Raw genomic sequence first — 17064 nt, forward strand, 5'->3', positions numbered from 1 at the left:
CAACACTGGGCATGTATTCAGGTTAATTTGAAACAGCGATGGGAGCTTCAAAGCATTCACTAGCATGAGCTTTATCTCCAACCCAGTGCCAAAGTTCAGTATCCAACTCCTAAATGTATCTTTTATTGGTTCTAATCTGTTGAGGACAGAATTGGGTTCTGTTGTGACAAGGGCTCCCAACTCCACAATCTCCACTGCCCAGGAAAACTGTTGTGCAAGTGCATGTGAAAACCACCAGCTTCAGCCAACTGTCCAAGTCATGCACAGAAAAAGAAAATCCCTGCTTCTTCATGGGTGAGATAGCAGGAATTCCCAACCTGAAAGAGACTGCGATGTTTCCATTGTCCTTGAGGAACTGGTGCCACTCAGCTCAGATAGCTCACTAAATGCCTTTGATCTGAGAATTCAGACAATCCCTATTCACGTGTAACTTGTGCAGTTCCACAACACATGAGCAACTCACCCTGATCCCTAGCGTGAGGTTTAGTTAGTTCAGTTGACTGAGGTGGTGAGAGTCTGATGCAGAATTATGACAGTGCTGTGGATGCAGTCCTTGCACTGGACGTGATAGTTCTCAGACACATGTCTCTTCACCTTACCCCATGCTTCAAGGTCAGGTTTCACCGCGGGTAGCACCCATACATCTGGGCCAGAAATCTTGGGTTCGAATCCCACTCCAGAACTCATTGACTTTGTTTATTATGGGGTCAAACAAGTTGGTTGTCAGCCTGTAATTCTTTTCTGATAGTGAGTAATAAGAGCAGGAGATCAGTCTGATCAGCCATCCAGAAGACAGTGGCAAACAGCTGTGGTACGTGACCCATCAACATGAACCAATTCAATGGGAATCTATGTCCGACTTTCAGAAATATGGCCGTGAGAAAAGAGAGCCAGCTAACTCCCCTTCAAATCTGCATGTACCTTTACATCTATTGCATGATTTGTAAAATAGCTGTATAATGCTGCTGTCTGTAGGAGGTAAGTGAGATGCCACCTGAGTGAGATTCCAATTGCCATGCCATTGTGATCTATTGAGAGCCAGCATCTGCAGAAAATGAGGGGAAAGGGCTGAAGGAGCAAACTGTTCACTGAGAGACTCTCTCCTCACAGTGTTAAAGTGTTTTAATACAAGCTTAGTTCCTGTTTTGAAGCATCAATTTACTGTAATGGAACATATAAACCCTTGTAAGTACGCATTCTCTCTGAGTGCATGAGAGCGCTTCACTGAAACCCAGATCAATGAAGGAAATACTTGGACTAGCTTGCCAGGTGGAAAACTGACAGGATTGGTTCCGTTTCACAGCCAGTCCAACAAACCCCAGTCAAGGATGGTTGTGTTAATCTGGACAGTGACCTAATCCTCCCAGATTTCTGCCTTGTTTGTTCAGGGAAGCATTTCTCTAAACCTTCAGAGCTTTGAATGTATGGTTTCCTTACTGGGTCTGTGTGATAATGTGTTGCTGTGTCTGTGTCTTGATGTTTCCTTAACTCCTCGCTCCATTACATGGTTCGAACGGATGAGCATGTTGGTCATCTTACTGAATTGTGTCACCCTGGGAATGTTCCAACCCTGCGAAGACAATACTTGTGACTCGGAGCGCTGCAAAATTCTCCAGGTGAGCTCTCTTTGTTTCACTCTCAGGTACAAATGCTGAACATGTTCAGGGATGGGGGCAGTTGGTGATATGTCTGCAAGGTGAGAGGGATCGACGGCACCCCTCGCTAACTCTGAGATGCATCTTAGGAAGTTGGAACTCCTCCATGTGCTCCTCCCTCACAATAAACTAGTCAGAGCATGTGCCCAGAGTTCAAGGGAAGTCTCATGGAACAATGGGTAGTGTTCCTGTCACTGAGCTAGAAGCACATGGTTCAAGCTGCACATCAGGATGCGATAGCCCAGAAAGGTGTACCCATCACACAGCCTCACAGGTTAATCTTTAACTCGAGAATTCCTGAAGTATTGTTCTCTGTTCTATGTAAGATGCATCCAACACCTCCAATCACTGTTGGTAAAGCCAGAAGAGATTCCTGGTCAGTGTGTGGTAAGAGGAATGTTGGAGTCTCTGCAGTCTCTAACACTTCTCAAACTACACCATGCATTAAAAAAGCTGCATGTTTCCATAACAACTCAACCCACTGAGTGATCTATAACACACTGCCACCCTTAAAATTCAAACCTCAACAGATACAGGAGCAGAGGTGCAGGGTTCTAATGACGTGGTGGCTCCAAGTCAAACTGTGTTACGTACAAACCTCCATAAGAAACCACAGTAGCAGGAAGACAGTGTTTTATCAGTTTAATCCTTCTATTGCAATATGTTCAACCCACTTGTGTGATACAGCTGGATTGTGTCCTTATTATGAATGCTGGGCTGAGCTCCAAGAAAAGATCGTGCACTTAGATCTCAGGAAGAAATGTTTCTATACATGTAGAGGAGAGGGGAAACTTGATTTGGTTAACCTTGTATTAATTTACTGTTTCTTTGAAGAGTTTTTGTTTTCACTGCCATCATATTTGTTTACACAAGATGAAACTGTCTGAACAGTTTCCAATATTGATACAATGAATGATTCTGATGGATTGATCTTTTAGCTGAACCCAGAGCTGACAGAGATGAATAGAAGTGCAGAGACTGAAAAAAGGGATGGACTGTGAGAGGGTGGCATTATTCAATGACAAAAGAGATAATGGGCAAGGCAAATTGACAAAAGTTAGGATTGATGAATTACGCCTGATTCTGGACAAGAAAATAAAATTACTCCCATCTGCCATGTTGATCCATCAGTGTTAATGTATTGGGGAAGAGACAGGATGATGTTTGATAATTGAAGACAACTTTCCTTTTTGATGCAGCAAAACACGTACACTGATGTTTCAGAACTTTAAAAACAAGTGCATTTGAAATGCAAACCATGAGATCAACAGTGAATAGATTTTTTTTTCATCAGAGACAGTTTTGACATAAATTGGAAAAGCTCTTTTGAAAGCCTTGTACATCCCTTCAAAGGTTAAGCAGCCATGAAGTATTTGAAAGCCATTATATTTTCATTTTATCCCTATTAGCATACATATAGTCTGTTAGTGTCTGTACATAAGTAGTACAAGCTCAGATCTGCATACGTCAGATATATCTGTTCACACATATTAAAACTAATGAGTGATCAGACAACAACAAAGGAATTTAACTGTGTTCACAATTTATCCTGATTTCCCGATTAGTACAAACAGGATTGTAAAGAGGAATTGGTCCTACAGTCAGTGGAGGACATCAACCAATAAATTCAAAAGGATGCCAACACAAAAGTTGGTCTCAGTTTGTTGCAGACTATAACAGAATTGATGATGATGATAACACTAGTCAGGAACATTATAGTTTGGGGATGCAGGAAAAGTGTGACTTTCAGGATTGAATTTTAAGTGGGGGGGATACCAAGTGAACTTGGTGAAGGATAGCAAACGTAGAAAATTCACAGCAATATTGGTTATGGTGGAAAATAAAAAAAGGATCGTATCTGCTAACAACCACAGAGCTCTCAGCAGTTTTCTTGACAATGCAGGAGTTACCTGGACTCCTGAATCCACCTCCTGTGTGCCCTATCCTGAATTTGTTGAACTGCACTCTGTTTGGTTTTGCCTCACATTTGACTACCTGACACTGAAGCCTAGTACAAGGTGATTTCTATATAAAATGTATAATGGAGTTGCAATTTCCCAGACATGTTTTAGTACATCTTGAAAATGGAACCGATATGATCTGTTCTATTATAAGTTCTCCGCCAATTCCTTCAAAATGACTATCACTGCTTCATAAATAATTCTCTGATTTTAAGCACCCTGATGTTTAACCCATTTGTCCTTCAGGACATATTCTTTCTCAATGCCTTTAGCCTGAACTAGAATTTCTCCATCACTTGGGCCAAGGCCCCAGTGCATGCTAGCTCTTGGATAACATGTTGTTTGTATCCTAATTCATCGCTATCTCTTGAAAGCAGGTATTTAATACATGTTTATTCACCTACTTACCCTTATTTCAAACTCCAAATAAGTCCTTGGGATTCCTTCTTAACCTTTGCTATTGACCTGCAACATATGAAATCTGAAATTAAAAGATTTCCTGGAAAAAGTGATTATAATAAATTTGAATTTGGTGTTAAGTTAAAATGTAACATACTTCAGCTGCAAGCAAAATTCTTGAACATAGACATAACTTAATTACAAAAGTGTGAGGAAAGAATGGCTAAGATTGATAAAACGTATCAGTTATGGTGGCAAATAGGCAGAGGGAAAATATTAAAGAAGCAATTCAACATGTTCATCAAAAACAGTCTACTTTAAAACAAAAACAAGAAATATCCATCCATTGCTTACTATGGAGGATAACAATAATATTGGATTTAAAAAGACTTCAAATATTGCAAGGAATGGCAGCACGTTTAAGGATTGAGAATTTTGTAAAAACAAACAATGAGCCACCAAAATGTTCATAGAAGGTGACAAAAATGGAATATGAGTGTAAATCCTGCAAGGTTACAAATATAGATTGCAAGCATTTTGACAAGTATGTAAAAAGGAGCAGAGCAGCTAAAGTGCAAGTTAGTCCCTTAGAGACAGGAGAAATTATCATGGGGTGTAAGGAAATTGGATAGACCGTGGCTGCCTTCAGAGTCACAAGATTCATAACAGAAATAAACCAACGGGCCAACAGAGTGAGAAACGTCTGATCACTGACAGCAGCAGGAAAACATTGGAAAAATGTAAAGATCCAAAAGTTGACAAACCTTCTGAAACATCATGGACTATATTGTGAGGTTCTATAAGAGATAACTGTACAATCAGTGTAACTGCTGGTTATGTTCTTCCTTAGATTTTAGAATGACCCCAGTGAATTGGAAGTTAGGCAAATTTAACATTGATGTTCAAGAAAGGAGGAGAGGAAAGAAAATAAACTACAGTTGACGTGACATCAGTTATTGGGAAAATCTGGAACCTATTGTTAAGAAAGCCTTAGCAATGTATTTGGAATGTCACAGTATGATCAAAGTCAACATACCTTTACGAGAAGAAAACCATGCTTGACAAATCTGTTAGAAATTTCTAAGGTTGTAACTAGCAAGGTAGTGACGAGAAATTAGTATACTTGGATTTCCGCATGGTATTTAATGAAAAACCAGATCAAAATATTAACAAGCAAGATAAAAGCTTCTGGAGTTGATGGTAATATGTTAGCATGGGCAGAAGATTGCTTAATAGACAGGATGCAGAGAGTCGAAATGAATGGAGCATTTTGAAGTTAGCATGCTGTAACTAGTGAAGTGGTATAGGGATCAGTGATGGGGCCTCAGCTTTTTAGCATCATTTATTAATGACCTAAAGAAAGAGGTAGAGTATTGTATCTGAATGTGCTGAGAACGTAAACCCACGTGGGAAAATAAGCTGCAAGGAAGTTAGGAAGAAGTTGCAAACAGATACAGACACATTAGAATCAAAGAACCTTAGAAATGATACAGCATGGAAGGGATTGTGTGACCCACCTTGTCCATGCTGACCAGAAGACACCCATATGCCCTTTCTACTCCCATCCACCTACACATGGCCCAGAGCCCTACAGCTTACAGCACTTATGGTGTAGATCCAGGTACATTATAAAGGAGTTTAGGATGTCTTCCTCCACCACCAATTCAAGCAGTGAATTCCAGACACACACCACCCTCTGTGTAAAGAAGGTATTCCTCATATCCCCTCAAATCCTTCTGCCACTTAGCTTGAATCAATGATCTGTGGTTTTTGAACTCTCTGCTAAAGAAAACAAGTTCCTCCTGTCTCCTGTATCTCTACCCTTCACAATTTTGTAAACCTCAACCATGTCATGCCTCAACCTTCTCTGTTCCAAGGGGAACAGCCCCAACCTCTCCAAACTCTCCTCAGAGCTACAATTCTCCAGTCCTAACAACATTCTAGTAAATCTTCTCTGCACTCGAGCCAAAGCAATTATGTCCTTCCTGTGATGTGACCAGACTGCAAACAATACTCCAGTTGTGGCCTCACCAGAGTCTTACACAGTTTCATCATTATATCTTTATTTTTGTACTCTGTATGTCTGCCAATGAAGGACAGCATTCCATATGCTTTCTTTACAACTGTATCTACCTGCACTGCTACCTTTTCCTATGCGCTTACTTGCCAAGATGTCTCACTTCATCTACCCCTCTCAGTATATTCCTTTTTATTATATATTCTCTTTTACAGTTTGATCTCCCTAAATGCATTGCCTCACACGTATCAGAGTTGGACTCCATCTGCCACTTTCCTGCCCACTCGACCAACTCAGCTATATCATTTTGGAGCTTATAGCTATCCTCTACACAATCTATTACACGGCCAATTTTTGGGTTGTCTGTAAATTTCCCAATTCTGCCTCATACATTCAAGTTCAGATTTTGTTTATAAAACAAAGAACAAAGGTACCAACACCGAGCCCTGTGGAACACCACTTGAAACAGCTTTCCATTTGCAAGGATAACCATCGACCATTCTCCTTTGTTTCCTGTTACTAAGCCAACTTTGGATTCACAAATTACCCCGTATCCCATGGACTTTTTTTTTCCACGTGGGACCTTGTCAAATGCCTTCCTAAACTCCATGTAGACAACATCCACTGCACTACTCTCATCGATCCCCCTCATCACTCGCTCATAAAATTCAATCTAATTTGTAAGGCATGACCTTCCTTAACAAAACCATGCTGGCTATTCCTAACTACTCCATGCCTTCCTAAGTGACAGTTTATCCAATCATGCAGGATTAATTCTAACAATTTGCCCGCCACTGAAATTAGACTAACAGACCTATAATTGTTCAGCATGTCCTTTGTACCACATTTGCATTCCTCCAGTTCTCCATCCCCTCACCTGTGTCTAGTGAAGATTGGAAAATAATCCTCAGAGCATCTGCTATTTCCTCCCTGATCCCTGTAGCTCTGCATTTCCCATGGCTAACTCACCAAATTAGTCATCCCTGAACACTATGGGCAATACAGCATGGCCAGTCCACTTAGCCTGGACATCTTTGCATTGTGGGAGGAAACCAGAGCACCCAGAGGAACCCACGCAGATATGGGGAGAATGTGCAAACTCCATATAGACAGTCGCCTGAGGCTGGAATCGAACCTGGGTCCCTGGCGCTGTGAGGCAGTAGTGCTAACCAATGAGCCCGTTATGATTATTTCCTGCAGTATTTCACACTGCACCTCTTGGATTACTGTATCCACATCTTCATTTCCTTCGTGAATACAGAGATTAAAAAAGTTACATAAAATTCTTCCCATATCCTCTGCATCTTCACACAAGCTCCCTTCTTCACCTCTGATAGGTCCCACTTTTTCATTAACTATCCTTTTGCTCTTTATATATTGACAAAACATTTTTGGGTGTTCCTTTTTCTTGCTTGCTAATACTTTTTCATGTTCTCATTTTTAAAATCTGATTTTTTTTAATCTTAGAGTCATAGTCATAGAGATTTGCAGCATGGAAACAGACCCTTCGGTCCAACCTGTCCATGCCGACCAGATATCGCAACCCAATCTAGTCCCACCTGCCAGCACCCGGCCCATATCCCTCCAAACCCTTCCTATTCATATACTCATCCAGATGACTCTTAAATGTTGCAATTGTACCAGCCTCCACCACATCCTCTGGCAGCTCATTCCATACACGTATCACCCTCTGCGTGAAAAAGTTGGCCCATAGGTTTCTTTTATATCTTTCCCCTCTCACCCTAAACCTATGCCCTCTAGTTCTGGACTCCTTGACCCCAGGGAAAAGACTTTGCCTATTTACCCTATCCGTGCCCCTCATAATTTTGTAAACCTCTATAAGGTCACCCCTCAGCCTCCGATGCTCCAGGAAAACAGCCCCAGCCTGTTCAGTCTCTCCCTGTAGCTCGAATCCTTCAACCCTGGCAACATCTTTGTAAATCTTTTCTAAACCCTTTCTAGTTTACAACATCTTTCCGATAGGAAGGAGACCAGAATTGCATGCAATATTCCAACAGTGGCCTAACCAATGTCCTGTACAGCTGCAACATGACCTCCCAACTCCTGTACTCAGTACTCTGACCAATAAAGGAAAGCATACCAAACGCCTTCTTCACTATCCTATCTCCTGCGACTTCACTTTCAAGGAACTATGAACCTGCACTCCAAGGTCTCTTTGTTCAGCAACACTCCCCAGGACCTTACCATTAAGTGTATAAGTCCTGCTAAGATTTGCTTTTCCAAAATGCAGCACCTCTCCTTTATCTGAATTAAACTCCATCTGCCACTTCTCAGCCCATTGGCCCATCTGGTCAAGATCCTGTTGTAATCTGAGGTAACTTTCTTTGCTGTCCACTACTCCTCCAATTTTGGTGTCATCTGAAAACTGACTAACTGTACTCCTCATGGCAATCTATAGTGGTGGGTTTTTTTGAGGTTAGGTGATTGGACAACAAAGTGACAGATGCAGTGAGTATAAAATGAGGAAGTGTGACAATATTCATTTGGTCATAAGAGCAGAAAAAGTAGAATATTTTTACAAAATATGTGAATGTTGTAAACGTTGATGGTGTGTGTACTCAAACAAGATGCACAGAAAATTGGCATACTGCTACTACGGGCAGTTTGAAGGGCAGAGTTCCTTTTGGTCTTTCTTGCTCAGGATATTTTGTACATGCAGAATCAAATCTTGTTCTCATGCACAGCATTGGTGAAATTATGCCTGGAATTCACCAGTTTTCTCATTTCCCCTATTCCCACCTTAGCCCAGCCCCAACCTTCCAACCCAGACCACCCTCTGGAGCAGTCCTACCTGTCTATCGTCCCTCCCACCTATCTGCTCCACCCTCCTCTCCGACCTATCACCTTCATCCCCACCTTCTTCTACCTATCGCATTCCCAACTACCTTCCCCCAGCCCCACACCTCTCCCATTTATCTCTCAGCCCCCTTGGCCCACAAGCCTCATTCTTGATGAAGAGCTTATGCTCGAAACGTCAACACTCCTGCTCCCCAGATGCTGCCTGACTTGCTGTCCTTTTCCAGCACCACTCTCTCGACTCTGATCTCCAGCGTCTGCAGTCCTCACTTTCTCCTGGAACGCTGTGTACAATTTTGGGCTCTGTTTTTATGGAAGGAGTTGGTGGAATGAACATTCACAAGATTGGTCCCTAAGATGAGAAGATTGTTCTATGATGTGAGACAGGGCGAATTGGAACTTAAAAAGAGAGGTCAACTCATTGAAATACAGATGACTCTGTGGGGGGTGACTGAGAGGCTATTTCCCCCTGTCTGGGACATAGAATCCCTATATGTGGAAGCAAGCCATTCAGCCCATCCAGTTTACACTGACCCTCTGAAGAACATCCCATCCAGACCTGTAACACTGCATTTTCCATGACTAATCTACCTAACTTACACATCATTGGACACTGTGGACAACTTAGCATGGCCAATCCACCTAACCTCCCCATCTTTGGACTATGGAAGGAAACTGGAGCACCAGGCAGAAACCCACACTGACACGGGGAGAATTTGCAAACTCCACACAGACAGTCACCTCAGGGTGAAATCAAACCCAGGTCCCTGGTGTTGTGTGGCAGCAGTGCTAATCATTAAGCCACCGTGCCACCAATCTAAAACATAGTGCACAGTCTCAGGATGCCGAGCTGGTCATTTAGGACTCCGATGAGTAGAAATCTCTTCACCCAAAGGATTGTGAATCTTTGGAACTCTCTACCCCAGAGGGTTGTGGATACTGTCTCATTCAGGCTGAGTAGACTGATTTTGGATACACAAAGAATGAAGAGATTTGGGGAGCAGGGAAGAAAGTGGTGTTGAAGTCAAAGGTCAACCATGCTCATATTCAATGGTGGAGCAAGCCGAAAAGACAACGCGCTATATATTCCTGCTTCTATTTCATACGTTCTTACATTTCTCTAAATCCTTGGTCTTCATCACAAAAATATAGCACATAACAAAGGTAAGTAGCGCACCCATGTGTCCATTCTTTATATATCAGCAAAGATAGTGAGTATTGTTAGGCTATTTAGCCTCAAGGGTCACTGTTACTGAGCCTGAGATGCAGGGACTTTCTCCAATAGTCACTGACCACTCACCCGAACTGTTTGCTGGTCCTCTCAACTGAGAAGTGCATGCTGATAATAAAACCCAAACCTTGCAGAGCTGGAAGATCTCAGATCTGCCCACTACTGAGTTCATGGATCTGTAGAGGTTTTACAGCAACTTGTCAATAGCCATGTGCCTAGGAAGGAAGCTGTCAACTCCTGATGTCTATAAAGTGCATATAGTAAGTGAGGATTACTCTACCTGACTTCATTCCTATCTTCACTCATCTGCTGCTGAAACCCTCATCATGCCTTTTTTAACTCCAGGCTCATCTATTCCAATGCACTCCTCACAACATTTACAGTCTGTAACACTGAGGTCTTCCAAACCTCTGCTACCTATGTCTTAACTTAAACACGTTCCATTCACCTGTTACCCCTGTACTTGCTGATTAGTTTGGATTCCTGTCAAGCAAGATCTTAATTTCAAAGTTCTCATCCTTCTTTCCAAATCCTTTCAGGGCCTATCTCCTGCCAACCTGCAACCTTCTGAGATACCTGAGCTCCTCAAATCCTTGACACCTTGAAACCTACCTCTTTGACAAAGCTTTTAACCACCTGATCTAATATCTGCTTATGTGGCTCACTGTCATGTTTTGTTTTATAATATTCCTGTGAAACATTGTACCATTTTGAACCAGCAATCTGTATGTGGTGTTCACTTGTAGCTGACATACAGAACAACACGAGTAGATGGAACCATAAGCAGTGATAGCCAGATCAGTTGTTTCAGAAATGGTTTGTGCCATTTGGTTGTACAACATTACATTTCTGTCTGTCTCTAGACTATTCTCAACTTCTAAGAACCCACACTAACCATGAACTTCACAGTGCCTTGCAATGTTTCATTATATCAAACGTGGCGGCACGGTGGCACAGTGGTTAGCACTGCTGCCTCACAGCGCCTGAGACCCGGGTTCAATTCCCGCCTCAGGCGACTGACTGTGTGGAGTTTGCACGTCCTCCCCGTGTCTGCGTGGGTTTCCTCCGGGTGCTCCGGTTTCCTCCCACAGTCCAAAAGATGTGCAGGCCAGGTGAATTGGCCATGCTAAATTGCCCATAGTGTTAGGTAAGGGGTAAATGTAGATGTAGATGTAGGGGTATGGGTGAGTTACGCTTCGGTGTGGACTTGTTGGGCCGAAGGGCCTGTTTCCACACTGTAATCTAATCAGAATGATTAGGCTCATCTATACTGTCTTTTTTTTGGAATTTGCAACAGAAGAATGGTCACTTCAGTGAGGAATCAGAAATTAGACAGGACTTTGGAGCAAGATTAGGCCAACTGACCATTGAATAAAATCGTGACGGGTCACAACTCGACTTTGTTGTCTCCTCCCACATGATGCTCGATGCCTTCACCAATCAAAAACCTCCCTAACCCAATCCTGAATAAATTTAAAGTTCTCAAAGCCGCTCCCATCGAGGGGAGAGAATTCCTCATCCTAGTGAGCCTCTAAGGAAAAGAGAAATCTCATGTCCGGGTACAAAAGGTTGTTCTTAGAAGATACCCTCTAGTTTTAGTCATTTTGTTGTGAAGAAACAAACTCTGATATTCGCCCGAACCAAGTAAGAGAGTCTTTCAAAGGCTAAATTATGGTTCAAGAGGTGAAGTTTAAAAGTCCTTCTCTTGTTTTATCACACCTGGATCCGGTTGCATATTCTAAATGGACAGATTCTTGCAGATTTCAAAATCTGGCCTCCTACATTTAACTGTGCTACACACTTAAAATCTCCCCTCCCCTCATAATCCAAAATACTTTTTATAATGAATGAACAAACACATTTGAAAAATGATCAAGATATTTAATTTTATTCTAAGGACCCTACAATGTTGTCTCATTTAATCTTGCTGGGTGTGGACATTGCATTTGCTGTCCATCTCTGGTTGCTCCTGAACTGATTGGATCTTGCGGCCATTTCAAAGGACAGTTAAAAGGCGACTTCATTCATGTGGGTCTGGAGTCACATGCAGGCCAGACGTGTTAAGGACTGTCAGATTTCCATCTCTCAAGGGCATTGGATATTTAGATTTTATAACAATCCACACATGGTTGCCATTAAACTTGTTTCAATAGCAGAATTTATAGAATTCATATTTCACCCTCTATCATGGTGGGATTTGAAACCGTGTTCCTAGAAATTATCCTGTGGCTCTGAATTATTAGTCCACTGACCTCACCACGATGTACCTACCTCCCCTCCTACTGTGTGCATGCACATAGCATCATCTCAGGATTAATCTGTAATTCTTGGAAATTCCGAGTGCAGTCCTTGAAGATTGGCAGTGCAGAATCCGGTACATTAACCCCAAGCTTCACTTTGGTTCATTAATGCAAGTCATTGAGAGACCCACGTTCTCTTCAGCATTAAAGGCAGATGTGAGACATTTTTTTAATGGCATGTTGAAATCAGCAACAGTTTCCGAACCATCAAGTTTCAGCAAACGCTGTATTTTTAAAATTAGTTTATCTAATGCAACATTAAAAATTGAATGTTTGCCTAAATGAACTGTGAATGATTGCTTTTTTTAAACGTACATGCTGTTCGCGCTTCACCCTGTCAATCAATACAGTAAACGGAATGTCAGGAGCTGATGTCTAGTAATATTAAAAGAGAGATTTTTTTAATTAGATTTAGGGCAGGTTGCACTCCCCAGCTGCCACAGTGAATCCTGTGGGCTTTTGTCTTTGGCTTGAACTGCAAAGTAGAGAACTGCTGTGGAGCTGAAGGAGACCATTCTTCCCAAGGTGCCTGTTCTGGTCCTATTACCGAGTGCCAATCTCCTGCGTTTTCCCCATACTCTTGCAGACTACTTCATAAGAACTTAAGAAATAGATGCAGGAGGTGGCCATTCAGCCCGTCAAACCTGCTCCACCATTCAATAAGACCATGGCTGATCTTTTCATGGGCTCAACTCCACTTACCCCCCCCCCCGCTCACCATAATCCTTAATTCCTTTGCTGTTCTAAATTCCATCGATCTTTGCCTTAAACACATTCAATGAGGCAGCCTCAACTGTTTCACGGGACGGTAAATTCCACAGATTCACAACCATCTGGGTGAAGAAGTTCCTCCTCAACTCAATCCTAAATCTGCTCTCCCTAATGTTGAGACTATGCCCCCCCTAGTTCTAGTTTCACCCACCAGTGGGAACAACCTCCCTGCTTCTATCTTATCTATTCCCTTTGTAATTTTATGTGTTTCTATAAGATCCCCCCCTTATTCTTCTAAATTCCAATGAGTATAGGCACAGTTTATGCAATCTCTCCTCATAAGCCAAACCTCTCAATTCCAGAATCAACCGAGTGAACCTCCTCCGCACCCCCTTCCAGTGCCAGTACATCTTTTCTCAAGTAAAGAGACCAAATCTGCACACAGTACTCCAGGTGTGGCCTCACCTGTACAGCTGTAACATAACCACCCTGCTTTCAAACTCCATCCCTTTAGCAAGGAAGGACAATATTCCATTTGCCCTCTGAATTACTTGCTCCACCTACAAACCAAATTAACTTCATTGATTCTGAAAAATCATCCAATGTCTTCCTGAATGGCTCAAGTGAACCTATATTCATGGCATTTCCAGGCAGTGCTTTCCATACCCTAACTACTTACTAAGTGAAAAAGACTTTCCTCACATTACTTTTGCTTCTCTTGCATATCATTTTAAATCTCTGCCTTCACATTCTTGTTCCTTCCGTGAGCAGGAACAGTTGTTCCCTCTCTACTCTCTCCAGCCCACTCAAGGTTTTGAAAACTTCAATCAAATCTCTCAGTCTTCTTCTCTTCAAAGAGATCCACCCAACTGAAGGTTCTTCAACCAGTTTCTCATTCCCGCAACCGTTCTTACAAGTCACTTGTACACTCTCTCCCATGTATTCACACCTTTCCAATGATATAGCAGCCATGACACTGCACTGTACTCCAGCTGAGGTTTAACAAGGGTCTTATACATGTTCAACATCACCACCTTGCTCTTGTACTCCATGCCCTTATTAATAAAGCAAAGGATACTGTACTTTTCATTGACTGATCTCTTCAACTGTCATTCTGCCTTCAGTGATCTGTGCACACTGTCTGCTCTTGCATCCCCTTTCGGATTGTACTCCCTTACAATGTCTTTCTAATCAAAGTGTAACACCTCACATTTCTCTGTCTTAACCCTCACCTGCCACCTACCTGTCCACTTCATCTACTTGTCAATGTCCTTGAGGAGGAAGCCATTCTGAAGAACAGATAACTGGCATTCAAGATGTGCAAGTTCTCACTGTCCAAATGTGACCACCAGTAGGTAATATGCGCAAAGGTTGGTGCAGTGCAACAGAGCTCAAGTGTAACTTTCCCCTTAACAATCACATGGGAAGCAAACACTAGCAGATGGGTGCACAGTAGTTAGCACTGCTGCCTCACAACGCAAGGGACCCGGGTTCGAATCCCGCCTAGGGCAACTGTCTGTGTGGAATTTACACATTTTCCCCGTGTCTGCCTGGGTTTCCTCCCACAATCCAAAGATGTGCAGGTCAGGTGAATTGGCCATGCTAAATTGCCCATAGTGTCAGGTGCGTTAGTCAGGGTTAAATATAGGGTAGGGTAATGGGTCTGGGTGGGTTACTCTTTGGAGGATCGGTGTGGACTTGTTGGGCCAAAGGGCCTGTTTCCATATTGTAGGGAATCTAATCTAACCTACTCCCCCATCCTAATTTACACCTATCCGATATAGAGCTGCCTTTAATGATTTACAACCACCCAATGTAAACAAGCCACCCAAAGAACACTCACTAGGTTTTGCCCCTGACGTCATTAATTGTCTGATGATTTGAGGATGGCATCTAATATTTTTCTGCCAGGACTGGACTGACCAATTATTGATCACAAGTTGTTATAAACGTGGGGAAAGACATGCCATGAGGTAGTAGGACCAGATTTCCTTTGTTTCCTTTCCCTCTCCGACACTGCTCTGTTTCAACATTAATATGTTAAGACATGGAGTTTGATGCAAGTTGATGGATAAGATGTTTGAACAATTAGTAGTGAGCTTCTCCCAGACGTTAATATCAATGCTACCACACTTCAAGGAGAGTTCCTGAGTGACCTGCAGCTGGTCATCTCATCAAGGATCAACTGCCCTCTGAACGAGCCTCAGTCAAAACCAACATGGCCAACATAGAGAAACAAGATCTCCAGTTGGTGAATGGCTGTAGGACCATCTCTCATTCTGCATTGAATGTACAAGGTACTCTCACCATCTTCAGTTCTACAAAAATGAAATTGGCTTGTTGTTGGATTTTGCTTCGAGTAAGCAATGTCGGCCCACACCTGGTCAGCCACATCTTCCATCCTGCCGTACTTGTTGAAGGAGACACACTGGAATATAATGCAGATTTTCACATTGATTTCCACATATCATAATTAACACAAGCCTAATTTATCCCTTTCCAATTTGCCCTTATCCAATTTACTCTGGACTGAGTTAACCCCCATCCAAATTAACCTCCATTGGTGCGACCCTATGTTTAATTTATACCTGCCTGATGTATATTCACCCAATTTACCCCCACCCAATGTAGCTCCTGGCCAAATTCCACCTGCCCTTTTACACCAACCCAATTTACACCTACATGACTTACAAGCAGACAACGTACCCCACCCACGTTTTACCAGCCCCATTTGCACCTGCCCCACTTATACATCGTCCTGCTTCACACCTGTTTTCAAAGCATATCTGTCCGAATTCACACTCCTTTCTGATTTACCCTCATCCACAGTATGCCCCTCATAACTTACATTCTGCCTGCCCTCACCAGCAGCCTTCCCCCATCCTCGCAGTGGTCTGGGATCCACCAATGATCCTTAGCCTCTGGTGATGATAAGCCAGCTGCAACCATTTCCTTTTTGGAAACGATTCTGTTCAAAGGACCTTCTGACCTCTGATTGACCTGCAGCTTCTGTCTCTCGGGTCCTTGAGCTGGCAAGAGCCTTTCACTGTTCAGTAAAATGACTGAGTCCAGCTATTGTCATATGAGAAGAAATGGGCCTCTCTTTGGCTCTCCAACATGTGACGGAAAACACCATCAGCTCTATTAACTACGGCCCAGGGTTAGGAAACAGATCGTCATATTCTAAGTGACTTATGGGACAGGCTTGTGGGTGGAATGGCCTGCCATTGTTCCTGCCTTCCTGCAGCACTACGCTCAGAAGTACCAATATCCTACTGGATTGGAGATTTTCCAATGGAATTATCTTAATCATTTTTTACTGTGGCTACCCCTTGAGACAAGCAATTTGCTCATAGGGCTTAGACATAAGGAGATCAATTATGCGTCAGATTCCAGGCTGAACAGTGTAAATAACTTGCCTTTTCTCTTAGTTGCTGTCTGATAGCTCCTCTGTGATCCAATCCCATAAATGTCAGGTTTTTGAATAACGTGGTGGACAGTCACAACCTAACGTCCCTGCTCTGGCCTCCACCCAAGTCTAACACATTGACTGCCTCCTCATTCTGTTTTTCAGGGTTTCGATGATTTCATCTTTGCATTTTTCGCGGTGGAGATGATTGCCAAGATGGTAGCGTTGGGCATCTTTGGCCCGAAATGTTACCTCGGTGACACGTGGAACCGTCTTGACTTTTTCATTGTTATTGCCGGGTAAGTTCTCTGAGCTGATTGGATCTTGGCTGTTGCCTTCTTGTTCATTGAGTGTCTTATAGAATTGAGCGGTGTTAAAGTGCATTCTGTTAAAATTTTTTTGTTAGTGTGAAATGTTTTGGTTAAATATCCTGCTGTCATTTTGTTGGCTCTTTGTCACACGCACACATTCAAGACAAATTCATCAGGACTGATTGCGAAAGATGACACTGCCCTAAGACTTTGCCCTAAACTCACGCATACGAACAAATCCACTCCACAGTCA

General features: G+C 42.6%; 1 protein-coding gene across 3 annotated transcripts in view; it reads left to right on the forward strand.

The window, feature by feature from the left end:
* Positions 1-1509: 1509 nt before the first annotated feature.
* Positions 1510-17064, forward strand: part of cacna1g (calcium channel, voltage-dependent, T type, alpha 1G subunit) — a 303314-nt gene continuing 287759 nt past the window's right edge. For all 3 annotated transcript variants that reach the window (XM_072558229.1, XM_072558230.1, XM_072558231.1), the window contains exons 1-2: positions 1510-1616; positions 16666-16799. In XM_072558229.1, coding sequence (XP_072414330.1) covers positions 1518-1616; positions 16666-16799 — 233 coding nt within the window. In that variant the 5' untranslated portion in view covers positions 1510-1517. The remainder of the gene's footprint in view (positions 1617-16665; positions 16800-17064) is intronic.

Source organism: Chiloscyllium punctatum, chromosome 39 (genome assembly GCF_047496795.1).
Source record: "Chiloscyllium punctatum isolate Juve2018m chromosome 39, sChiPun1.3, whole genome shotgun sequence".
Lineage (NCBI taxonomy): Eukaryota > Metazoa > Chordata > Chondrichthyes > Orectolobiformes > Hemiscylliidae > Chiloscyllium > Chiloscyllium punctatum.